General features: G+C 45.1%; 1 protein-coding gene across 1 annotated transcript; it reads left to right on the top strand.

Annotated features, from left to right (window-relative positions):
* Nucleotides 1-69: 69 nt before the first annotated feature.
* Nucleotides 70-27,184, top strand: UQCR-C1 (Ubiquinol-cytochrome c reductase core protein 1). The gene is made up of 13 exons (XM_050176023.3): nt 70-178; nt 2,450-2,674; nt 4,045-4,174; nt 5,599-5,797; nt 7,185-7,264; nt 9,643-9,758; nt 12,068-12,172; nt 15,583-15,722; nt 16,843-16,911; nt 17,673-17,789; nt 22,705-22,762; nt 24,737-24,812; nt 27,031-27,184. Exons 1-13 carry the CDS (start codon nt 113-115, stop codon nt 27,093-27,095), a joined length of 1,446 nt encoding a protein of 481 aa, XP_050031980.1. The 5' UTR covers nt 70-112; the 3' UTR covers nt 27,096-27,184.
* Nucleotides 27,185-27,347: the final 163 nt, after the last annotated feature.

Raw genomic sequence — 27,347 nt, 5'->3', positions numbered from 1 at the left:
GTTCTGCTTCTACCCACAGTAGCCTCTGATTTGAGTGGGGTTTGTCCTAATGGTCTAGCAAGTTCCGGCGGATCCAGCAGTTCCGGTCGATCGAAGAGGGCACTCGGCAAAAATGGCGACCTCGAGGCTGCTCAAGGGTACCGCTATTCTCCTGCAAAATGCGGCGAGGAAGTCGTCTGTAAGTTGTTCTAGCGACACGGCCTTCAAATATCGAACGTACTTGTTCTTATTAGCCACGCTTTTATCGATCTTCCTTCTGTGACTCGCATAACAATGTTGGAAAAGCTTCGATCGGAGAGGGCCGCACGGCAATGTGGAAGCAAGATTGACCTTCCTTCTGTGACCGCATTGCGTTTATTCTGCGACAATTCGTTTGCCTATACGGCATAAGAATCTCAATTTGGAATGTGCTATCACATGCCCGGAGTGGGTTTGGAGCTCCGAATCACTACCAAGTGCCTGTTTTAGTTTCGTGCCATGCCGGCTGCAAGTGTTCGTGGGGCAGGTCATTCAAAGGAGCTGGAACGAGCCGTCACATAACCTGCGCTGCCCGATGAGAAGAATGTGATTTCTGCTTAACTTTGTTCAGTACGGTGGTTCTCCTCTGTGTCTGCACTAAAGCCACGAACGCTGGCCGAGGACGTGGTTGATATTGCGGAAACTGTTTCGTTCCGAGCATGCGATCTGTTCGACACCGTGCAACGTAGATATGACAGGAGTAAAAAATCTGGAATACCTGAGTCAGCTTTTGGTCACTACCTTTTGGCTTATGCATTTCACAGTGAACTTGAGGTTATGGCACTCTCCAACGTTGCGAAGCGTAGCTCGTCGTCCTATACGACTTGCAAGAAATATATGACAGTGAGAGAAGTATTTCTCAAGATGCCACTGAAGAGGGCTCCATAGTTAATTTTGGCCGTCTGCGATTTGTCAGAACACATCTGAAAGCCCGGCACTGGAATATTCTTACACTTAAATTGGGTGAAGGTGCAATTTGCTCACATTCTGCCACTCTGCTGGCGTTTTAATTTTTAAAACAGCTGCTCATGTGCTTGAAAGTTGATCAGGCATTGTGGTTATGCCCAGGCAGCTCTCATAGGAAGGGTCGGTAGCAACTTAGTCTTACCTTCAGCACCAAACACAAAACGATGGACTAAAACAAGAAAGAAATGGAAAGCATGCGTGATGACTTCTAATGGATTTTATTCGAAAACTCACTCGAGCTTAATTATTACTGCATGATTTAGCAATAAAACACATGTTTACAGGACACGCGACAAGCACATAAAAAAGAACCGAAGCCACTTAACTGTAAGAAAAGGTGTGTGCACTTCTGTTGAAGCACGCTGCAGATTGATCTTTCTTTTTTTTTATGTGTGTCTGAGGACGACACATATTGCACCTGACAAACATTGTTCTTCTTTAGCACGATAGCATTAAGGACCCCGTGTTGCAGAAAATCCGTCGTCGATAGAGTTGTCCATGAGCGAAAATTTTCATATATATATTTAGGTATGTGTATATGCTGCACCATTCTATCGCTGAAGTTGGTCACGCCTTGCCTTACATTCTTCTTACATTCCCCGGAATTTTGAGAATGACAGCCTGCAAACAAAGGTCATGAAACAAAACATTGACAGTGCATGCCTTTGCCTTTTATGTTAAATCTTCTCAGAGATAAATATTTGAAGTGCAAAACAATAACAAACTTGAAAAATGGCGCATTTTTTTTTGGTGCGGCTGAGCACTACCTCTAAGATTGGCCCACACAAGAGATGGCATTTCTACCAGAAAGCTTGCCTTCGTGCATAGCATTCGCTGCCTGCATTTTTCGGTAAACATTATGGTTAAGGAAGTTGTAGTTGCCAGGAAACGTGAGAAGCAGTCGGGGATCTTTGCTGTTGTGTTCCACTCTTAAAGACAAAGCTTAAGGTCCCCCTAATTTTTTGTATCTGTGTCTGAGGACTACACATGATGGCCTTTATAGACTTTTTTTTTACCATATATTCTTTGCTGTAGATCCTCAAAAAAAAAAAAGTACTGTGATGGAGAATCAGCATCTCGTTGTACAGCTTCGGTTCTTTCTTTCTTTATTCTTTAGTGCTTTTTATTTCAGTATAGATTGTAAGGATAAATTGCAGTAATATCCAAGTTTGTGTCATCGTTCAAATAAAATTTTTTAGAAGTTAGTGCACACGCATGTCATTTGTGGTTGTAGTTCCTTGACTTGTGTTTTTTTGTGGAGTAAAATGTGAATAAATATAAAGAGCACCAACTCGCCCAGACTCCAGTCGGCCTGCTTATGGGATTTCACACGAGATTCCAAACCATTGAGACATGGTTTGGCTTAGATCTTGTTACAGTGTCAGTGGTTCTTTGCACTGTGGCTACTGCGGCGAGGCACTGCCTTGCGGGCCTTCCTTGCGAAGTGCTTTTCCTGGCTGCTCAGGTTCCCCACCGTCACCTGCACCACCTGGCGGCCAGCAGCTTTACCCAGACGCTGGTGAACGTGCCCGAGACGGTGGTGACGACGCTGGACAATGGCCTCCGTGTGGCCACCGAGGACTCTGGCAACCCCACGTGCACGGTGGGCGTCTGGATCGACGCGGGCAGTCGGTACGAGACCGAGAAGAACAATGGCGTCGCCCACTTCCTCGAGCACATGGCCTTCAAGGTGATCCCAGCTTCTGTGCAGGGCCGTAAATGATGTAGTGCAACCTACGTGACACATCTGCACCTCGATATAGCTAACACTGGTTCTGTACCAAATTGCAAAGATACAACGAAGTCGGTATAGAGTTCGCTTGCTTACATGATGGTGTAATGAAGTAATGTAATGTAATGTAAGTGCAGCATGCAGTGCCGCATTAGTTCATGTTAAGGGGGGACGAGGCATTTTAAATTACTTTTTTTATTTGCTCAAAAAATTTTATTGAAATTTGCACAGTTCATGTATATTTACCAGCTGATTTCAGGAATGCAATTATTTTTTTCCTGTTATAAATATTTTTTATGATATCCGAAAGAGGATGTTCTTTGTTCAAGGCCTAATGAGCTAATTAGCAGCGTCTTGCACGGTAATGTACAGCATACTGAATCAATTCTGAATGTTCGCAGTGTGTCGTAATCTATAAATAATTGTTTTAAGCCATTCTTGAGGCGAAGTTATACGTTGTAAAACTTGGTCATAAGAACTCTTACTATCACTGTTACCTCATGTTTCAATCGTGGAAATGCATTTTTAAGTTTAGTTGTCACAGAGTCACCCTCACATATTAATTTGTGGTTGCTTTGTACTCATATGAAAATCAGCCTGGGCATTCTCGGATGAAGTTTTGGGCTTGCACTCTGCGTGAGGCTAGGACCGAAGGCAAGGTCTTGACCTAGCCACACATCGCCGTTTCGGGGTGCTCCCCAGCCCGTAGCCCCTGAAATTGCAGCTACATCGAATATGGGAAAATAAAGCAACCAGCCCTGTCAGCTCTAAGAAACTTTTATTGCTACAAGTAATAAGGAATACTTGCAGAGGGAAGTCCACTCTGTGGTAAGTAATAAATAGGGTTGCAGCAGGTATCCAGCAGGTTTAAGGTCGGGGCGCCAGAGGGAGTAGGCTGTTCGTCTTGCGCTTCGGGTCAGCGAGCGGTGATGCATGCTTCGCGGGACCGTCCTCAGAAAGGCTTAGGAGCATGACACCGGAATGGACTAACACGATCGTACGAACGTGCTACAGTTTGCGCAACCATACACACGTACGATTATGCCTTCGGTGTGCAATATAGGGCGAACATATTAGCTCGCTATCTGGTCGTCGTTAGTCAGACTTCCTCGATTTGTCACGCGCCCATCGGCATGTTCAGTAATTAGGCTAGCAGGCATTAGTGTAGGGAAGGTACAATGAATGCCCTTTTGATTGTTTACGCTACTGTGTTGTTCGTTTGTCCCAAGAGCACGTGTGAGACCCCACAAGGTCATTGATTTGTTGACTTAGCCCTGTCCAGGAAACACATCCAAAATTGTCCCCATCTCCAATTCTTCGCAATGCAGGGCACGTCCAAGAGGTCGCAGATTGACCTCGAGCTGGAAGTAGAAAACATGGGGGCCCACCTGAATGCATACACGTCGCGCGAGCAGACCGTCTACTATGCCAAATGCCTCTCCAAGGACATGCCCAAGGGTAAGAGTGAGAAAGGAGAAATTTATATAATAAATGGCAGGGAGGTTAACCTGACATTGACGGCCCTATCTTGCTTCTCTGCACCAGGATAATGGGAAGGCAAAAAATGTTATCAGCAGTGACAATAAAGCTGTATTTAAAAAAAAAATTTTGACCTACGCTTCATGCAGGCTTGTGCTGACGAATGTAGGCAGAGCATAGGCTCTTAGCGTCTTGTGCTGCACTTCGCTAATTGTATTCTATCCAATCAAAGCGGATTGCATGTTGTCTTCTGCATGAGCAGACGAAAAGTGCCTGGCTGGGCTAGCTGCATACATGCCTTTGCCTGAACACTAAAGGCCAATTTACTAGTTTCCTTTCATCAGTAGACACGCACAAACTGCAGCTAACTACACTGTGAATTCACGGTGCGCGAACATAACACAGCATAGAGTCTGAAACAGCCTGACCCTTATATGCACAATCTCTGAGTATAATTATTTTATCTTCTCAGAAGATAAGCTCACCTTGTGATGCACGGTCGCACCGACACTTCGCTGCTGTCTATGCAGCGAACCTTCACTGTTGTTGTCGTGTAGTGTATCGACAGTTGAAGGCAAAATGGTGCTGCGCGTTTGCAACACCTGCATCTCTGTCTGTCATTTGCTACCTACAGTCATTGAAACTGTCATGTAGAAAACATAGTTTTCGTGCTACACTTCTGCTAAAAAACGGCTCCGTGTAGGTGGGTGGAGCTACACTTTTTCCGTACCAATTTAAAAAAAAATGCCGACTTCCTACGCCAGCTACACTCGTGTGGCCGGTGCAGTTAAAGAAAGAAAAGCCCTAATATGGACATGTATTTGTAGACTCACATAAGAGCTCAACGTCTGTTGCACCCATTTTGCACTGGCTGTAAAATTTCTGGGCAAGCCAACGATGCATCGCTGTGAGCTATAGTTGGTGACCCAAGTTCACTCAGTGGCATATGCCTCGCTGTCCAAACCAAATTGAACTTGAGATGCACTAACAAATTACGTTTGCTCATTTCCATGACCTCATATCATAGGTAAACTTCTCTATGTCCTCATCTCTTGGTAACTATGTTTTATTGTGCAGAGGTTGATTCATCCACAAAAGCTCATGGAGCACAGGATTTGGGAGAAAGTTGAATTCCCACGAAGCTTAGGCGCATAGACTCGTATTCAAAGTTTTACGCTGTGTGAAGTTTTGTGACTTGCACGATGATCCATCAACATGCTTTTACAGAGTAGAGATACACATTTGCCATGGAACTTGTGTTCCGTAAACGTTAGCAGCCGTCCGTCAGTGCCCATTCGAGCAATACTAGCTCCCTTTTCCTGTCCGTGATGTGTAGCCAGTGGGAGTTGTCCACATCTCCCCGAATTCACTGACCCCCGCATCTTGCCTTTCGTGTATTGCAGCTGTGGAGATCCTCGCGGACATCCTGCAAAACAGCAAGTTTGGCGAGGCAGAGATTGAGCGGGAGCGCGGGGTGATCCTGCGCGAGATGCAGGAGGTGGAGACCAACCTCCAGGAGGTAGTCTTCGACCACCTGCACTCGGTCGCCTACCAGGGCACGTCCCTTGGGTTGACCATCCTCGGACCCACCGAGAACATCAAGTGAGCCCCATGTCTCATCTTCTCGTTCCTAGAGTAGGATAGAGCACTAGCGAGTTGGGAGCACAACAATCATTGACTCAACATTGAATTGGTTGATTCATTCATTCTCTCTCTCTCTGTCTTTGCAAAAGTTGTTTCTTTATTTTTATTCGACTTTCCGCTTGCTTTCATTTTACCTATTTCACTGCAAAAACATCAAATTGCCGTAATTTCCGAATTGGCAGAGCAACAGTAGGCAATGTTAGTTTGTGTCCATTTTTTTCTTTCTGTGCATCTGTCCCTGCAAGCAGTGCTGTTATGATTGGTGAAACTTCAAGGTTCTTGTTACAGTAACGTTCGCACTCGCATCTCTTAATCGATGGGTGCGCCAAGGCTAATGTGGGAGTGGACATAAGTATAGGGAAAATTGCTGCGGGTTGTTCAGGTTACTCAAGTAAATAAGGTAATGTCTCTGGTATGTACACTGTCTCAAGTATTCATTCTACATCGGATGGGATTTAGTACGTCTCGGTAACATTTTATCACCATGTTCTCGATCAAGAGGTATGCAATCTCTTTGAGCTCAGCATGTTGTCCTTTGTGTCATCCTCTGTTTTTCACATTGCATATTTCTTGGAACAACTTCACAATAATCATAAATGGGAGACTGGTCCATGCTGCTAGCAAACGTTTTTCCATTTTATGAAGTGATGCAAGCAAGTTTCTAAGTTGTCAAAATTGGGTAATGCAGGTCTGTGTGCCACTAGCTTCGGAATGTAAATGAATGCTTCTTTAATGAGCATTTGTAATGAAAGCAGCTCATTGTTGCCAACCTACATGGAAAGTTGTTCTGTCTTGATATTATGTTGACAGGGTCAATGATACTTGCTCTTGTTGTAGGCTGTGGCATGAACAGGATTTTGATTTCGTATCTGGTTGTAACATGCAGGCAACTTTCAGGCCTATTGTCTTGCTAAGAAGGTACCCATTTTAATCGGGTAAATACAGTAATCGACACTGGCAGCCATTTATGATGTGTAGTTACTGGATATTTGCCCTGATTGTCCTGAATTTACCTTATAACTAAGCCACGCGTGGCAATTTCAGTCATGATCAGGCCCAATCTGGATGGAATCTCTTGCGATTGGCTCCCTTCCTGAGCCTGCACAATGGATTAAATCGGGATTGAGAAATTTGATCCTTATTAGGCTCAATTGTGATTGAGAGTGCCTAGTATTACTCTTGGTACAAACTTTGACATGCTTCATGTGATTTGAGTTTCTGAAATGGCACCTTGTGCAATGGCACGCTTTTGACATTGGCAAGTTTTGCTGGAAAATTTACAAGCATTTATTTATATCCTAGCTTGTGATTGATGTCGGTTGCTCCCCCCGTCACTCATTCGCAGGAGCATCCAGAGGCAGGACCTAATTGACTACATCTCTCTTCACTACAAGGCACCCCGCATCGTTCTAGCTGGAGCTGGAGGTGCGTGTGATTTTTTTCAGAAATATTTCTTGTCTTCTGCATTGCCTTGCTAGCTGACAACTAAGGGCTGCTGCTTTGTTTGCTTCTCTCCTTGGCCTGTCATGGCATTATTTTTCTTTGAGTCTGCTTATTCCTGAATTGTGTTTTGTTTTTTTAGATGATTACATAGTCTACACTCGTTACAATGGACCCGCGTACGACAGACTTTCGGAAATGACGGATGAAATTTAGCCTTAGTTTGTTCTACCTATTTTACAAATGCAATGAAGTTCGCTTTTAATAAACCGTGCTACAATGAACTATCGGCTACAGCGGACAAAATTAGCAGCAATGTTTTTCAGAACCAGGCATATAAAGCATACTTTCGCCGTGTCGACACGGGCTGACAACTGACTTGCGAAGGTCAGTCGACGATCGCAGCTCAATATTGCACGCACGAGGGAGGTAGGTGGGACGGAAACACGCCGCCCTCGAGGCGAAAGAGAGGGAGTTCTACTCCGGCGGTGGCTGCTTATGGCGCAACCGCCATATCTTGAAAACGATCTACGATGTCGCCAAAGTGTGCACCTGCTTGGGCACCGTATCTTGAAAGTGACCTGCGATATGGACAAAGTGCGCCCAGTGCCGTCGCTCAGTGAAATTTGCAAGGGCACTCGGGGAAAACCTGGAAAAGTCAGGGAATTTGGAAATGTCAACTTGGTAGACACCCTGAATAAAGCGCTTCCTACAATGTTCCCATGCTGTATTATTCAGTACATAACAAATCTGGCTAGTGGGTGTCGGTGCCGAAAAGAAAAGGAACACGAAATCCTGGGGGTAAAAAAAAACGAGTGGCCACATCCACCTGTATGCTACCTATGCAGCATGGCAAAAATTTGCCGCATCAATGACCTTGTGCCCTCTCTCCGGTCTCCCTTTCACACCTCCTATGCATGAGTCGACTGCACCGACGGTGGGGGAGGGGTTAGGGGTTAGAAGGAAGACAGAAGGGAGGCGCGCAGAGGCTGGCAACGCGTAGGGTGATGCGACAAAGGTGTGTTGTGCAGGGTGTACTGCTTAAAGGCAGGTGTGGTGAAGGCATGCAGGAGAGAGGCAAGTACAGTGGCTTGCATTTTTCTTTTTCAAGAGCTTTGCATTCTTTCTTCTTTCAGTGCGTCCACCCAGTATCCAGATTTAATTGTTACAACCGATCTATGCGGCATGGGAGTGTGGCAAGTGGTTTATTTTACCGTAGAACACTCAAAAGTTCGCAGTGTCCTCAGCTGTTCATTGTTATATCCAACATGTTGTTAAAACCGATATTGTTATAAGTGGGTTTGACAGTACATTTTTTTACTTCCCCCTTCGTGTTTCATTTGGCACAGCTTCGAGCCAGGCACTTATGTTGGTGACTTTACACAATCTTTTTGTTCCTAATGAGCAGGCAAGCATTGGGCCTAGTAGCCCAGCATTGCTCATTGCAGTGAGACATGTATTTTCGGCCGGGCAGGGCACTGTGACCTAGTGGCAGGCCATCTGCCTTGTGTGCCAAAAATACGGGTTTCGAGTCCCATGGCCTTTGAAAGCCAACCAGACTTTGAAATGTGTGGAAATCATTTTAAACACAAGGCAATAAAGTCTCTGCATGGATATATTTTCTTTGTGAATTGTTGTATTTACAACGCAATAGTTTGTTAAATCAGTTTGCAAAGTCACAAAGTCATTTGAAGCCAGAGGGACAAAGTTTAAGTAGGTCAGTATACTGCCCCATCAATCCTATGCTAGCTGCTGAACTGCCATATTTGCAGCCAGTATTCCCGATAACTTTTGTTGGGAAATATGGTCCTTCCTTCTCTGCAGTATGCGGCCAGATCTTGTTACTAGTTGGCTGACAAGGGCCCTAACCTTCGCTGCACTGCGCGAAGTTGGTGAGACACAGTGTAGCAAGAAATTCGGCTTATAAGCTATGTTGTCAGTCATGTTGTGGTGTATTTTCATTTCAGTGCAGTCAACCCTTGTTATAACAAAGTCACACCCAACACAAAAATATGTTAGTTATATCCAATATATTTGTTATAAGCACAAATTCCTTACATGCTGACATTGGCGAGAAACATTTAAAATTTACTGAATTTTATCTGTGTTTGTTATATCAAGGCTCAACTGTATACCCACATTTGTTGGTCACCCAACCCTGGAGTCGTGTCTGCATTGTGTCTTAGAGTCAACAAGCACGTTGCAGTGTTCCTTGTGGATAGGCTCGTTCATGTTCACTGCTGACCGTAGTTTGCCGAGCAAGCCTTGCGTGAAGCCATCTCTACAATTGTTTGGCTCTTGAAGCATTTGCCTTCTTTAGTGAGCCTCTCACTTATCTTCTTTATCCTGGTGGTATGACGCAGGCGTGAAGCACGACGAACTGGTCAAGCTGGCCCAGCAACACTTTGGCTCGGTCAAGACTGACTACGATGCCAAGGTGCCACCAGTCGAGCTGCCCTGCCGCTTCACCGGCAGCGAGGTGGGTTTGGAGCGACTGTTGTCACTTTCGTGGCCATCATTTTCTGTCAAGTTGTGTTGATAGTGTTTTTGTCCTTAACTCTAAGGCAGGGGGTTTCCAAACTTTCTAACCTTGGGGAACCTCACCAGCCTTCCCAGATTGCCGTGAAACCCGCTGTGCCATGCCTGCTGACGTCACCGCGCCTGTACTGCTAATTGTGTATGAACATGCCCCATGTGTCGATTACGCTATGCCATTACCTGTCATGGTAGTGCAGGGGAAGGGGTGTTGTGCTTTGAAACTCGAGGTCACAGGTTCAGTCTCAGCTGCAACGGTTGTATCTTGATGGGGGTAAAAGGCATAAAATGCTCGTGCACATAGGTTCAGGTGCACATTAAGGAACCCCGGGCGGTCAAAATTAATCCAGAGCTCTCTACTACAGCCTGCCTCCTAATAAGATCGTGGTTTTGGTGTGTAAAACCCCACAACCTAATTTACATTTTTACGCTATGTCATTCAGTCAGTCAACTCTCATATGTCAGCAATGAGACGACCAGGCTGATGCGTGCTCCTAGATTTGCTAGTGGCTTTCAGCTTGCAAAACTTCTTAGTCTATTTCCGCCTGCATGTTGCTGGCCACTTTGTGAGCATGGGTGAGACGTATTCTATGTGGACACTGTTTGCCCACGAATGGCACAGCAATGGGTGCTGTGTGCCACTGCCGCGATGGCCTATCTCGCAAAGACTACTAAATGTGTGCCAACTCTCCTGTAAAGTTAACAAATTTGGGCTTGTTTTATGATTTTGCCAGTGTTGCGTGAAATATAATCCTTTTCATGAAGTGTTGCTCTTCGGTTTTCAAACTTCCTGTCGAAAATGTTCTGATTCTGAAAGGAGGCAGAAGGGGGTACTTGCATTGAATAAGTTTATACAAGTTGCTGAACCAGGCGAAATCACCAGGAACAGCAGAATCGTTGAAAAAGTCATTGCAATCCAAAAACAATGTGCCACTTATCAGTCTTTGCTGTGCGAAGTTTTCTGTTGCTTGCTGTGTTAGCCTAAAGGGGAAATAATAGTAAGCAAAGTGCATATTTATCCCTAAAAAAAGCGTGTCATTAGGCCACGCTTTAAAATATGTGCGTTCTCCCCCCTGCCCCTCGGTGCAACGTTCGTGGGATTTTACCACTCTTAAAGTCCACAGTAATGAAATTTGAAGTTCATTCAAGGTTGGCAGGTATGCAACTGAACTGTGGATGTGGCATGCGGTGGATATGTTAAATCCGGAGTGCAATGTAAAAATCCACCTAAGAGACGACGGGGCAGATTCTAAGTTAATGATGGCACTTGCAGAATGCACTTTGGGAACCTCTCCTCTAAAATAAGCTGTAGAGCACTGTCAGGTTGCCCTGTTTGCACATCTGGGTCCTGTGTGTTGCCTGCTGGCCAGTGTGCTGTTCCTGGTATAATCCAGTGGTACATCATAAATGGAACAGCATCCCTTCACATCACTGGACACAAATCTTGCCTGCTGCATCGACTCACTAAACTGGTTTTAACTCTGTTCCACTACTTCTCATAGCCGAAAAGCAAAAGCGCTTGCCAAGGTGCTAGGTTTATATGCACTATTTCTCATTGCAACAAAAAGAGGCACGGCAACCTCTGTACAGTGCTTCATACATCACCGGTGAAACTGCAAACGTATTTAAAATGTTGTAAGCTAATTGACGCTAAGTTACACAAGGTACAACGCATACATAAGTCAAGGGTAGTTGCTGCTGGGTACCTGTGTTTCTTGTGTTTCTTTAGCACGAAAAAAATTAATAGCCAAGGGCTTGGCACGTGTCATCTACCTTCAAATGCTCCTGCGCTATAGCAGGTCTCACAGCATGTATTCCGATGGTTTCCTTTATTTGTAAAGAAATGTAAAATGCTTTTGTCTGCTAATTCGTTTTGCACTCTTTCGGAGAGTAATGTTTGGACAGGCCTACAACGCATCATCGCCATCTTATTCTAATGTTGTGTACCACTAATGCTGCGCTATTAATTTTGTGTGCATTGAAGTTAGCAAGGACATTGCTGAGCTCTCTCTCCTTCTCTCCCTCTTCTATATTTTTTTTTTTCGTTTAGACAAGCAGTAAACTTGGGGAGCTTTATCTGTGTGTAGTACTTTGTTTTCCTCTCAGAGTTCTTTCCTTCTGCACAATATGATGCAGGTAGCCGCCCAACAGAAAGCCCTTTTGAGCTGCATGGAATAGAGAATTAACTTGTTATGTGCTTTAGTGCTTGTCTCGCGTGCGTGGCAACCTGTCCAATGCATTGTTCCATCGCAGGTTCGAGTGCGTGACGATGACATGCCATATGCGCACGTGGCCATCGCTGTGGAAAGCTGTGGCTGGGCTGACCCAGACAACATCCCTCTCATGGTGGCCAACACGGTAAGACAAGCTCTCCGTACGGTGTTGTGTTGCAGGTAATGACTACAGCTAAACCTCGATATAATGAATTCGCTGAAATTGCCAATTCGTCTCGTTTTATCCAAATTTCGTTATTCTGAAATTGGACATGCTGAAATTCGACCTTTTATGTAAACGAATACAATTGCCCGTGCATTTTCCTTGCACGAAAGAGGCTGCAATGTTTGCCAACTTATCGGGAAGTCGGAAAAAGCAAATTTGAAGGAGGGGAAGATTCATTTTATTAAATTTGAGAATTGACAACAAAAGATAGGGTTTCATGCTTGGTCGACGGTATCTTCACCTTGGCGGTACGAAGTGAAGCCAGCCACACTTTCATGTCCACTCTGCCCCTGCGGCTGATAGTGCTGCCTGGAGTGGGACGGCGCTAACATGAAAAGCGCCGGCGGCGGGGAGTGAATACTTCGTCTGCCTGTCGCTTTAGCGAGCCTCCAAAACTTGAGATTATGCAACCTCCAGTACTAAATGCGCGGGACAACAACAACGAACGCAATCCACACCATGTCGGAAGGCCCACTCTTAGGACACGTGGCGGATCACCTCTGAAACAGGACGCACAGGCTGCATATCCGCTCAGCTGAGCACACTCGCAGGCGTGCTACTAAAGGAGAAGTGTGCCAACCTACCCCCTATGGCCTCCTTTCCCCTCACCTGAGGGGAGGGGAGCCTGATTGCATTATCACGAACATGGGCCCTCCCCCGTTTCCTCTTGGTCGCGCTGGAAGATCACGCTCATCAGCTCATCAAGCCACCATTCTCTGCTCACCCTTGCATGCTTTTACTAGCACATAACGCGTACAATGCGTAGGGCGTCGTAGGATCTTACTGTGCTTGGTCTTTATACGGAAGATGCTGCCTGCTCTGCTTCGGCAGTCGCTCTTGGTCGTATGAAAACGATTTGAGAGGTGCATTCGCAAGCAGCTGCTTGTAATTCAGCCCTTTGCCCATCTGCATCCGAGAAAGTTTCCATTTGTTGTCTTGACATATTCTCTCGGTGGCAGTGCAATGTCATTACATTGAAATCATGTATAAACACACTTCTTTATATTGAGAATCTTGTTTTGTTAAAGTTCGCTATGTCTAGGTTTAACTGTGTAATCTGTTTCATACATGGCATGCAACGCTACTTGCATTCTCGACCGAAAAGCATTGCGCCACATTTTACAGAAAGGCAGAGGTATGAGTCATATAATTGATGTAACATTGTCTAATACCTTTGTCTCAAAGTAGTACAGTGAAACGTTAATTCAGATTTCACGGGACCACAAAAAAACGTCGCAACTTAACTGAATGTGAGATTATGGAGTGTATCAAGAGAACAGTAAACAAATGCTTACTACACCAACACGCTTTTGTTTACTGAATGAATCTGCCAAACCTGTTTCTATTTCGCACAAAAACAGTGCAGAAACTGCAATTCTCGCCATGTCATCAGCTGTCGCAGCGGCGAAAGCCTCGCAAATTTCTTGGCAGTGCCGCTCTAAACCTGCGTCTTCATCCGAGACACACTTTTCATGGCTACACACACGTCCAGGTTATTTTTTTGCCAGTGACTTGGTTGGCAACAACATCGTGATGTAGCCAGCAGGTTTGATGTCACCTTGCGGGCTGCCATAGAATCGCTTTTCATCCTCATTAGCTTCTGCCATGTTTGACTTTCACCGAGTCAAAACTGCTGCAGACGAAACAGTGGTTGTTATCAATGCGATCATGAATGGAGACCACACAGTTGTGAAGGAAAGCGGCCAATGCGGTGTTACGCACGGTGGCAAACACAAGAATAAAGGCTACAAATGCGCAAAAGGCACAAAGCGTTTGTTCCTGCTGTTCCCGTACAGTTCCTGCTGATGGCCATGGCAAGGCGGATTCCGGCAGTTCAATTTGGCAGCACGCTAGTGCCATTTCTGCTATTCTGCGTCGCAGATTTGCGGTGCCCTGTGCTTGCTGTGCTCTCAGGGTTGTCAGACTTAATCAGTGCGTGGCCAAATATGTACCAGTTAACAAGGGTTTGGTACCAGTAAATAATGCATACACCTTCCTGAACCAGAGGGCGAGTCTGAATTATCTTTTTCTTTTTTAATTAACAAATACCAGATATAATGAAGATATTTTCCTTTTGGATGCAACTTCATTAAGGCAGTGTTCACCTGTATTTTGGGATAAAAAAAAAAGAGTATTGCAAATACAACCCTCATCATGTTGACGGCATGGGGTACAGATCACCAAGGCTGTCATTAGGACAAAAGGCTTCTCTTGGACAGTGGTTCTTCATCCACGACCTGAGTGCCGGAACACCCATAGCAGCCGTACTGTCATGGGCAGCACGCTCATAAATTCACGTAATCCTCTACTGTGGTAAAAAAAATACATTTCACAGTTTAAATCAGTCAGTTGAAATTATATTAGACCAGTGCCAACAGTGCACAACGCAAGAATGGAGCGGCCAGTTAGCATCAGCCCTGGCTTGCGTGGTCCTGTGTGATGTGTAGTACACATAAAATTATCAAGAGCCAGAGCTTCAATGAAACTAGAGAACCCTAGTCGATGTAGCAGTCGCCTATAAGTATTCAATTCATGCATTGACTGTACTTTTGTCTCTCTGTAGCGACCGCATGACAATGGTAGAGATAAGGGCTGCGATTTTGTAGCAATACCTATCGCTCGGTGGCCGGCTGATCCCATTATAGTGTGCGGAGCATCGCTCTGACCACTGATGAAGTGCAAGAAACATGAAAAGGGACACCATAAAATGCATTGCTAGAAAATCGCAGCCGCGGAATGTCCAGACCAAAGACAAGGTTATGTGCGTGCAGGTATGCGTTGGCAAACTTGGTCCATATTCTTGGGCAATCACTTCTGATGATACTTCCATTTTCGCATTATTTCGCATGACTAGTGACAGATGCATTGATGGGCGGCAGTGTTTCCACACTGTGATTAGATAGCGTGCTTGGTCCTGTGCCAGGAACTCGGTCACTCTTAGACGCCAATGCATCTTGCGCTATTCCCAGAAAATTGAAAGCGTCCTTGAAAGTGATGATCTGAAAATACGGCACACTTTTTTAGGCCACCTGTGGAGTAAGATCGCTTATTGTCAGACGAATTTTTTTTATTTCGGACTTCCGGATACTTGTACACTTCAGTGCTCCCCATCGTGTTCGAATTGTCAGTTGGCAACTCTAGCTGTTTCTTCATCCAGCACGGAATATTGCAGCACCCTAGCAAGCTCTTATTTGAGATGTTCGAATGGCTGTCGAAGGAAAGAGCCGGAGTGTGGAGGTCAGCATTGCTGGAACACTGAATTCACTGCTCCCCTGAAGTTCGCTGGGTCGCCTCGTACGTTGGTGCACTCAAACTGTGTTCTTCCGCAGCTGATCGGCAACTGGGACCGGTCGCACGGCGGCGGCACCAACGTGTCGAGCCGCCTGGCCGCGGAGTGCGCCTCGGATCCCGACAACCCCTGCCATAGCTTCCAGTCATTCAACACCTGTTACAAGGATACGGGCCTGTGGTACGTCTCTTCCCTAATACCCTTTTTTGTCCCCGAATCGCAGCGTGTTGATTAGCAGTGCGCAAAGATCTTCCTGCAAAGATGACCAGTGGGGACTCCGGCACTAGTGAACTACGAGCGTGGCAGTACAGCTAGCTAGAGGGAATGATGATAGACTTCAAATGACCAGCGTACTCTCTGAATTGATCATGTTCAACAAATTCTTGCTTTCTGCAGCCAAGTCTCGTTATAACAGAGCCACAAACAACACCAAAATACATTCGAATTTCGATAATTCGAGCTGGGAGGGACATGAAGATTTGTTCGAATGAAACAGAATTTGAATCAGAGGGAGCTGTAATTTGTTGGTTGTTCTCTTGATAACCTCGATAATTTGGCATTCAGGTCGTTGGGACACTTCTTTGATCATGTGAAATCCAACTTAACGAGGTTTTACTGTATAGTAAAGTAGCACCTGACACGAAAAAGACCTTTTTTTTTATGTTTACTGTTAGTTATAAGCACCCATCTGCTACATGCCGGTATGGGCAAGAAACATTTTAGCGACTTCATAATATCCGGTAATTTGTTGTATCTGTTGTGCGACTCATTTATAACCAATTTGCCGAAGTTTTGTTGCAGTTGGCCTTAAAAGGGCTGCAAAAGAGCAAGACTGCATGTATATTTCAAAGAAAAATGTTTTGCCTGTTAGCGGACAAAATGAAAGGCAGTGCTTTTTTAAATTTTGTGCCTAAACCAGTGTCTCGATTTGTCAGTGAGATATCACAAAATCACATTTGCCTTCACTCTGATCATGACTGTGTTAGATCAGTGGAGTTCAAAGTGAAGCAGGTGACGGACCATGGTCTGAACAGAACAATGTTTGGAGATCCGTATCAAACCCCGGTTCATGTCGTCGTTCATGTAGACGTTGTTTCGCTTCGGCTATGGTCAGGCACCTGTGTCACTTCTAAAATCGATTTTACCTAACCAGATAGTATTCTGCCAAACTCTCCACTGTAGTAAAATGCTGGTATTCGTGCAGTTAAGAATGCCCTGATGTTGCAGAAACATTACCTTTCTGCACTGCTCCAACTGATTAGTCTGTGTCTTCTTGTTTTTTCTCTTTTTGATTACTCAGGGGAATCTACTTTGTCTCTGAAGGTCGGGAGGAGATGGACTTCTTCGTGCATGCCATTCAGAGGGAGTGGTGAGTACGGGTTGGCGCAGTGTTTACGGCCGAGCTGTCAAGCTGCTTAGGCCGCATTATTTCGGTTAAATAAGTGACAAGGACAAGCTTTACCTGTTTGCAGTACTCTCAGCGCAGCCTTGCTACAGTGATCACAGCTTTCGCATATTTATGACATTAAGCCACACTTGTTATCTATGTATTGCCTATAGAAAATTTACCCATTTCAGCATACACGACTTGTAAATTGATGGGGTCTACTATAGTACCCACACCATAAGCGGTACTGCACTGAAACGAAAACAGTTTTCAAAGCCTGCACACATGCAAAACATATGTACTTGTTTCCGTAGTTACCTGCAGCAGAGCCAAGGCTGTGCGACCTGCGAGCGGAGATTCCTGCACTGCGAGATGTAGTGCCACAGTTCGGAACCCGTTGCTGGACTTAACGGCCTAGTGGTCTTGTTGGAAGGCATTTACTTGGAAGCTTCTTCGCAGGTCGCAGGGTGATCTGTTGCATGATTCTGCTTTGTTATTAATAAGATACTTATTGAGGCTCTATGGTACTGAAAATAGAGTTCCCCACATGTTTGAATGAAGACGTGCAAAGAACGAAAAAATTAATGCAATGCTGCCTTATAGGCATTAATTTGCATTTGAAAAGTAGAAACAATTAAGAAGGTGCAAGAAATGTTGTGAAACTCAATTTTCGATGGACGGAATCCATTGGCTCCCGAAGGGGACAGCCGTGCCTGACGTTTTGCTGGCTCTCTCGTCGACAGGATGCGGATCTGCTTGAGCGCCACCGAGCCTGAGGTCACACGGGCCAAGAACCTGCTGAAGACCAACATGCTTCTGCAACTGGATGGCTCGACACCCATCTGCGAAGACATTGGCCGGTGCGTTGTTGCTCTCCGTCCCGTTTCTCTTTCTGTGTCTTGCCAGCATTCTCTCTGTTCCTTTGAGATCCTTGTGTGTGCAGCTGGCACAATAGGCTGCTTCGTTACAGTCACGTGCAATAGCAGACAGCTTCAGCTGAGCGTTTATTGCCTGCTCTGCACAAATGTGTCCATCCTAACTTGTCCGCAAACTAGTGCAGCAAGCCCAAAAGCTGTTTTCTTATTTGTATGTTTAAACTGGGAGGATGCGAGTATTGGAAAATTTCAAACACAGTAAACCTCGTTAAACCGTAGTTGGCCGGACCTCGGAAAAAGTACATACTAAACGGTAGTACTGCTCAACCGAAATAGCACGAGATTGCCCACTTACCTGTCAAAAACGGAACTCGAAGAGAGTGCGATAAAAGGGGAAAGAAACATGCAGTATTTATTCACTTCGCACGACAAAAGTGTTATATTTTCGTTTGATGCCGTGGCGGCCTAGCAGCGACAACAGCAGCCTCATACTTACTGAAGCTGTGAGCCAGCTTTTCAGCCACCCCCTCTTCTCAGGAAACACTCGCATGGCAGATTCCTCGTTGGCGTTACGTATTCTCCGTGCACGCGCGAGGTAGCACTGCAGAAGTCGCGGGGCGCCTTTTTCATTGCAGGTGGTTCTCGTCATGGCGATTGCATTCACGAGGCTGACGTAACATGCAGCTTCTGCTACTGTCGGGCCTGAATTGTCCATGCAGTTGCTTTCTGTGTCATCCTCATCACTGTCGCTGGTTGACACTTCGGCAGCAACAGAGGCAACGATGGCAAAAAGTCGAACCTCATAGCCGTCATCTCTTCGCGGTTGCAGCAGCGCTGCCGAGCAACTTCTTTGCATTCCAAATGCCACACACCCTAGTCAACAGCAGATCCTTGTCGCGTGCCAGTGCCGACTTCTTCGTGTCAAATTCGATAGCACGAACTAATGTCTGATTTTTCTTATATGCTGAGCACCCGGCGCTTTTTTTATCCGAGCTTTGGCATGACATGAGTCTTTGATCGCAGGACGCAACAACGCCCTCTGGCATGGTGCTAAAATGATGTTGATGCGACTTCACGTGCAAACGCGCAGGGCACTTGGAGGCCGTTGTTCCAATCTCTAAGGCTTGTTGTTCTGCTGAGCCACCCAATGGAGATGGCGCAGCGCCATGTTTGCGCGCCGAAAAGTCGAAACACTACGTGTTAACCGATACATACGCGGTACGCTGGTACGGTTTATGCGGATGCAAAACACATTATGTTCAATGGTCGGGGATTTGACTTTACTGCTTTGAAGACGAAACTACTGTTTAAGGGGGTACGGTTTAACGAGGTTTTACTGTATAAACGAATATTGTGCTACTAAGCCCGAGGGTGGGGGATCGAATCCCTGCTGTGGCAGCCGCATTTCGATGGGGGTGAAATGCAAAAGCGCCCATGTACCGTGCACTGGGTGCACATTAAAGAACCTCTGGTGGCCAGAAATAATCGGGAGTCCTTCACTACGGCGTGCCTCATAGTCAAATCATGGTTTTGGCACATAGAACCTCTGACTTCACTTTATTTTTTTATGCAGAACATTATATTATTTGCTTCTAAAAAAAATAGGTATATTAAAAAATTCTCAGATATTCGGTTGGATACGCACATTCGAGTGTATTGCTGACTGTGCGGGATGAAACACGGTTTTTAGTGTTTGCTTCTGTCTAATCTAAGAATATGTGCCGGATTTAGGGCTGAATTTTGTGATAATTTTGGGTTGCTGGCGAAATCTAGCCTGTAGGGCATGCTTAGCCACTGTTCGTCAAAGCTATGCGGGAAAGCCAGGGACACAGGTGCAGACAATGAAGGCGTACTCTTTTGCAGCGCCACCCCCAATCCGAGCTTATTGCTTCACAGCGAATGTATTTGAGTGACTGCTGGCAAAGGATTAAATGCTTTTGAGTTGATGGGCATTTGATGTTTAATAAGGCACCGGTTGGCGGGAAATGATAACTAGTGGGAATTACTCAATAACTTGGTCTACATACAGTCTTTTATTAGTATAACGGCTTACTAGTCTGATTCTTTACCACTGACAATATAATTGCGGTGTTCCAAAATGTTAAAGTGACCAAACTAGCTAATAAATACACGTGCATATCATTATTCGATATGCAAAGCTAAGTACAGTCGAACCTCAATATAAAGAACTTGTACTTGCAGCGAACTGCTTCATTAAATCGCGAGTTTCATTAATTCAAGATTTTGAAGTTTCAGCCGTAAAAATAATTTCACAAATTGCCAGAACATTCCTGGTGGGTTGTAGCTTGTCAGTAGTCACTTATAAACAGATTGTAAGAAGGTCGGACGATAATAGCAGGGTTGTGACTGCCAGCACACACGATGCAGATCATGTCGAGAGCACTGCATCGGCTTGGCTCACGGCCGGCACTTGTGATTAACGTTTTTCATTGCGCCGTGCCATAGATCTTCGATGCCATGGCTAACCGCACTTAGTGAACGCAACTGTCATCAGATGGCGCCTTCAAATTAAAAAGATAAGTGCGAAAAGATAAGATATTCATCCTGAGAAAAAAAAATTAAAAATATGTCACAGTTTCGCCAGAAAGGCAGAGCATTGATGGCGATGGCAGAGAGACAACTGCGCAAAGTAAAGTTCGTAGCTTTATTGGTGTCACGTGCGCTCAGGCAAAAATCACTCATTGACCAAGAACACTCGCTGTCACAACGCAAGCGAACGCTTTGCGCCGTGCCTCGGAAACTTGAGATTACGCGACCACTAACACTAGACAAGCAGGAACAAAAATCACAATGAGCCAACTTAACAGATTGTCTTTTGCACCTGCCGAAGATTACCTCCAAGATCTGGCACATAGCCAGATGGCATGGCCAGCGAGGGTAGAGGAGAGGAGACGCTTGTGCTAGGGAGAGTGGGCGGAAAGGCCCCCTGCCACCCCCCACCCCCCACTCCCTTCTCTAGTGCATACTTGCACTGTTGGGATCATCAGCTCTCGTGTTTCTCTAAGCTGCAGTGCACCCCACTGCCTCTGCAAGTTGCTACGCAAGCAGCGCTGTTTCCTGCATATTGCGTCCCGGCGCGCTTGCTTCATTGGCATTTTTGTCGCTCAAACTTTTCATGCGGAAGGACGTTTGGAAATGGTCTTTTTGCTCGGCCAACATTTTTATCGTTTTTTGCTAGAATTACCAGCCGTACAGGCTCCAAGTGCATGCCGGAAATGGGCAAAAACTTCATTAAATCGAAACTGTGTCATGCAGTGACTTAGTTAAATCGCAAAACAAGGTGCACAATTTTCGATGGAACTAAGATAAGGAAAGAAAGATAGTTCATTACATCGCAAATTTTGTTAAATTGAGATTCGTCATATTGAGGTTTGTATGTATTCGATTCGTATTCGGAAATTTTTATGTTTGCCCAGCCCTCGTCTCAAGTTATCAACACCCTTGGGCATATAGTTCTGTAAATGGATATAACGAAGTCATTTTGGCTGCGCCTTCAAATTCATTATAAGAGCATGTCCGTTGCATGCAATGGCGTCCGCACAGTGCCGGATTACCGGACACTGCTAGTGACATATTGTGACGCTTCGTCTAACCACAGTGCCTTGTAGACACGTCATACTCTCATAGAAAAAAAAATTTGAAACGGCAATGTGTTTATGATTATGCCGCTGGCAAAAATTTACCCCAGCAACGAATTGTTTTTCTGAAGCGGTGTTTGTCTGGTTGAGCTCTGTGCCACCAACCTGGCTGCTTGTGTTTACGCCTCTGCTAACCTGCAAATGCTAAGGAAGTTGCGGGCAAACTAAAACTCTCTATAATGATGTTCTAGTGTAGTGTAGATGGTACCAGGTTTTGTATTTCAAGACCAACTTTAGTATCAAATTAATGTATCGTATATTTAGATATTTCCCAACATTCATGCTAGCCGAGTGCCACCCTTCTATGCGCAAAAAGCGCGTGGTAGAGTTGGCTGATTGCATCCGCCGTCCTCCAGGTCAACAATATCTTCCATCAGTGTGGGCAAATGAAAAGACTAGTCAAGACGAACTTTCCAGTAACCGAGGGGACCAACAAGTTTCTGGTAAAACCTGGTAAAGATTCCAGCTCCAGCTATTAAGATTTCAGCTGGCATTGTTCTTACTGTATGCCATCAAAGGTACTTTTCTCAATCTGACAGTTTTCTTACGTGAAGCTTGCTTTGCCAACCTTCTTGGAGGAGTTTGGTGTGCCGTCATGTGTTTCACAAGGTGGGCCAGTTTCGGCGACAGTGTAATACTGAACTGAGTTGATCCTGCAGATAGTGCAGTCAGTGTAATCGAAATTGGGGCTATCCCAGAGACTGCGTAATAAGAGGTTAGGACCAGGTAGGCCAATCCTGATGCCAGTGCACAATATGGGTCCTTGCAAAGGTTTTAGTGTAGTTTGCAATGCTGCCCGATCCTGCAGGCAATGCGTGGATGCTTCGCATGTCACTTAACGAAACTGGCGGCAGAACCTCATCAAATTTTACTATTGCTGCGACCAAGCAGCTGCTCGCACATAAAATAAATGCGGCATAGTCCAGTTTCATTTGACCACTTGGAGACATTTAAAAAAAAAAAAATTTGGGCTGTATTCTATTATAAGTTGCCTGTACCTCCCCCCGTCTTATGTAATACCCTCAGCCATGAAGGTCATTACGGGTATTTTGTATATATACAGATATGATACTTCCGCAGTGAAAAAGCTTCTTTTGCAAGAACAAGCTTCTCTCCATCATGGAGGCATAGGTCGTACTTTCTAATGTTTTCAGCTTGTTGCCCTATCTTTCTTTCTCTGTCCTCATTTTCCTCACCTTTCAAGTATGTCTCATGCCTCATCCCTTGTGCATTTGTCACAGGCAAATGCTCTGCTATGGACGGCGCATTCCCCTGCCTGAGCTGGAGGCGAGAATCGACGTAAGTGCCTGAGATCTCTTCTGCAGCCTTGTCCATTCTTCGTGTTTGCCTTAAAAGGGTCATGGCACAGTCCATCTATTCTCAGTTTATCATCGTAACTGAGAGCAGAAGGCCCAATATGGTTTTGTACGCATGCACTCACTAAAAAAAGCTGGGCTCTCTGTGCACATTTTGAACCGAAATTTCAATTTTAAATCTCTGGCCTCTAGGACCCTCCCACTGGCAGTGACCATTTTGGCACGGCTTGTGGGATGTCAGGAAGTGTCGGGCCACCAATGGGTCATCTGCTCAGAAACATTCCGAAACCATGCATGCACTGTGCCAGACTCTACTGGTTTTGTACGCTCTGGCACCAAATGGCACAGCAAGGGTGGAGCCATTGCGTTGTGCCGACAAGTCTGTAACTCGCATGACAAAAACATTCCAAATCAGAGAACAGCAACAGCGACTAATTTGAGCTCGTCGCCGAGATGCGCATGCAAAAGAGGAAAAAAAAAAAGTGGAACCAGATGGACATTGACCTTGCAGATAATGCACTTCATTTCATCACCAGTCGGTGTTGCCAGGCTGCTGTATGATTCAGCTGCGACGTAAAAGATATCAGATGCAAATTTCGTACTGTATCGTGTGTGCTTGTTTTTGTGCACGTACGGTTCAACATGCAATGCATAATTCAAGCTCAAAAATTTAATGTCGTGGCCTCTTTAACTTTGACACATTTCTCTTCTCACAGTATATATGAGAGATAATGTATTTATACTTGCGTATGTCTTGTACAATGTTGGGGGGTTTGATAATTATGCAGGAAATTTTTTTCCTGCATTTTAATTCTTTTTTAAATTTTTTTATGAATAGTGTGGAGGGTGCAAGCATTATGCAAATAAAAAAATAATTCATACTTTGCTGCAAAATAGCTGTGGCTAATGGTTTTTTAGTCAGCTAGGCAAGTGCGCATGTACATAAATATAGCCTTTGAGACATGGTGGAGGCACAATCAAATCACATTAATTCAGACTCTCAAGGTCACAAAGCAGTTTGTGAACTCGAATATCCAAAGTTGAGTTAAACGATGTCAAAAATACAATGGCAGATTGTTGTGCGAACAGACGGCACATGTTCTGTATCATTCTGGTCAGTTTACTATGCCAGATTTGTGCCAACTTTGCCACTGGTGCCATCTGCACCCATCAATATACACAGCAGCTTCTATACGAGGCATTGACACACTTTAATTAATGTATTAACATCTTATGAACACTGTCTTATCATCAATTTTTCCTCCCTTTGAGCTGGGAAGCCAAAAAGTTTGAATTGGCCAAAACATTTGTTTAATTAGGCACACTCAAACCAAATTCACTTGTTGGTGTGCGAGCCACAATTCCGAGATTTGTTTGAATTTCACAGGAATTTTGAATTGACCAAGTTACATCCACATTCTTGCTTAGAGCTCTTGAGCTGCATGCCGCGAGGCAAAGAAAGTTGTGTTCTTTTACTATTTCTGCTTGGTTTTAAAACCTACACTCGTGAGGCAATAGAAGTCACTGGGGCACATAAGTTGCACGGTCTTCAGTTTGATGTCCTGAATTTACTAGCTGCTTTGGCATTACTCTTACGTTGCTTGGCACCATGGTGCTCAAGAGCTCCGGGCAAGTGTGGACGTCTGTACAAGCTATCAAATCCCCCCCTCCCCCCCCCCCTCCCGATAAGAAAAGGCTGTTCTGCTATTGGACTGCGTCGACACATCCAGTCAGTGCTGCTGCTGTTGCTGTTTTTCATTGAGGCAACCATAACCTTGTTTCTGAGTAAATCATAATATTCTCCTGAGTAAACCGTAATAGCCTTATTACTCTAGAGGGCCAGCATGACTTGGAGATGGAGAGTGACGGCCCCTTACTTTTTGATCGTGGCTATACCAGCCTCATTGTTCGACATGTCCCAAATGTTTACACTGGATTTTGTTTCCCCATCTTCTAGGCTGTCTCGGCGCAAACAGTGCGGGATGTCTGCACAAAGTACCTCTACGACCGTTGCCCTGCTGTTGCCGGTGTTGGTGAGTGGATCACATTGCGAACATTAATCACAACGGGCTACATCAGGTTGATTCCAGCTTTGGCAGGAACACCCAGCTGTTACCAGTTTGCTCGAATATGATGTGCAGCCGAATTTTATGAGTTCGGGGTAAAAAAAAAGAATGCACACCTGATTTTATAACAACAAAGTTGCATGCCTCAAATTTTCGTGATCAGGATAGTATGGAACATGAAAAAGTTACTGTCCCAGAATATCTCAAGTTATTCACACTTACTGTGCATTGTTGCAGCCAGACAGCTATTCATTGCGGTCTGTCGATCACGCGTCTTTCTCCGTGTGGTCCTCTGCGTTCGGCGTCCCACATTTCCCGAAACGCATCAGCTAACCACATTGCATGTTTTTTTTCTGTCACTCATGCAGATCTCTGGAATGCTAAAAACATGTGACAAACCTCTGTTACTGCAAACCTGGCATAAACACTTTCCAAAAGAGCTTTCATAATTAAAGCAGCACGCTGTTGCCATCTGGTGCCGTCTGGTGGTGACAGTGGCATTGGTTGTGACAGTAGCCAACGCTTGTGAAACGTGTTTGCGGTTTTGTATCCGGTTGTAGCGCGCAGGACGATTTGCAGACCCATTCTCCTGGGAAAGAAGTGCATGTTATATTTGAGTAAGTGGGTAAATATAAGGAAGTGAAGCTTAATTAAATCGGAGCTCTAATGTAAGATACTAGCATGCATGACACCTGTACCGCGCAGAAGGTTGCAGAGTGATATTGTCACCCTCCGCAAGTTTTTTTACTAGTGCAGGCTTTAGTAATACAGGCCTTCCATGCCATATCACCAATATATAGTGTATACGCAGTAGAATCTCGTTTATACAATCCCGTTTTGTACGATTTCCCGGCACTAGCATTCGTTATCATGAACGCAAAAGACTTACCCAATATAGTTACACTACTTTTTTACTAGTTGATACATTCACTGAAAATAATCTCTCCGCACCAACGTTCAGAGCATTGCCAAACCACGATCATATAAAACGTTTTCCAGCTGCTAGATCCCATGTAAACAAGATTTGAAGCACGTGTGATTAGGAACAGTAGCCACTCGCTGCAGCGGCTTCCCTGCAGCACTCGCTTGCCCATGTCACGTAAAAACGGTGGCACCCACTCACTTTCTTATTTTGGCAACAGAAAAGTCACCAACGTGGGTCATCGCATGCCACATTAACAGCTATCGCTGCCAGCCCTATTGTGATGAGCATCTTCATCTATCTGTGTCCCGGTGCGCGTAGCGTAGTGCGTGGCATAGCGCCATAGCTGCACGTTTTTTAATGGATGATAACCCAAACTCTCCACCAGTCTCTATTGCAGGCGGCACGAAGTGAGCATAGTGTTCCGCTCTGGCAGAATCGTAGGCATCGTGTTCCGGCGTCGCCAGCCCGTTCGATTTCGTTTCGGTTTCGGTACCCAAGAAAGGGGATGGGGGAACGGTGCCGCAGTAGCGCAGTTGGTAGAGCATCGCACGCGGAATGCAAGGGTTGTGGGATCGTTCCTCACCTGCGGCAAGTTGTTTTTTCATCCACTTTGTTTTTCATTAATTTATCGTTTCTTTATTTCATTTATTAAGCGCAAGTAATTTCCCCTATGTTGCCCTTGGTGTCAGTGTTTGTTGGCTTATTATGATATGGTTCGTGACTGGATTGTATCGGTGGAGACTGGAGGCAAGAACATTCTGTGCTGTGCTTTATCTGCACGTCAAAGAACTCCAGCCGGTCACACCCATACTATTGTACCTCTCATAGGTCACAAATTGTTTCAAGCCATTACGTGCAAGAACTTATTTCATGTAGTAGTTTGTGGTTAAGCAGGTAGGCGACAGGGCACTGCACGCTTTCAGTATCTTGCACTGTTGCCTGCAGGCGTGCATGGTGTGCACACCATAAAATTATTAACAGGCAACAGTTCTTGCAGTGCTTTGGGAGTAACGATAATATATGCACAAAAGTATGGTAGTGTGGTCTAATGCCAATATAACAAATTAAATCTACAATGGGTCTTGCCTGTTGTAGGCTTCTAACGAGTGTCACATGTAACGAAGGAATTTTCATGTCGAATGAGACTTCACTGTAACAATGTTCCATTGCATGTAATCTGTCTCACAAGCAGACTGACAGTTTCTCTCCCGTTGTGTTAATGTCTGTAATAACCAGTGGCCAACTTCCGTTTACTTGCAGGTCCCGTCGAGGCACTGACTGACTACAGCCAACTGAGGAGCAACATGTACCGCATCCGGTACTAGGTGCTCCAACTCTGCAGTGCTCTTGCCGAGTCTTGTATAGTAGCGTTTGGTGTTTCACCACCAATAAAGATGTTCGTCGGCCCTCGGAAGAGCTGGTGACCCAGTTTGTCTTGCTGATGTGCTGCTCTTGCCTCGAGCGGCTTTGCTTCAGAAAGCGTGCATGTTGTGGCATTGTCCCCCCTTCTCTTTCTTTTTCTTTCTCCATTTTATATTGGTTTCACAGACTCTGTTCATTCTACATTCCTTTCGCAA

The sequence above is a fragment of the Dermacentor andersoni genome, chromosome 9 (assembly GCF_023375885.2).
Source record: "Dermacentor andersoni chromosome 9, qqDerAnde1_hic_scaffold, whole genome shotgun sequence".
NCBI classification, from domain to species: domain Eukaryota; kingdom Metazoa; phylum Arthropoda; class Arachnida; order Ixodida; family Ixodidae; genus Dermacentor; species Dermacentor andersoni.
This window is presented reverse-complemented; position numbering and strand designations above follow the sequence as displayed.

Coding starts and splice junctions, on each gene's coding strand:
- UQCR-C1 (XM_050176023.3), top strand. CDS start 113: ATGGCGACCTCGAGGCTGCTCAAGGGTACCGCTATTCTCCTGCAAAAT. Junction 15,723..16,842: donor TACAAGGATACGGGCCTGTG/GTACGTCTCTTC, acceptor TTGATTACTCAG/GGGAATCTACTTTGTCTCTG. Junction 16,912..17,672: donor CATGCCATTCAGAGGGAGTG/GTGAGTACGGGT, acceptor TCTCGTCGACAG/GATGCGGATCTGCTTGAGCG.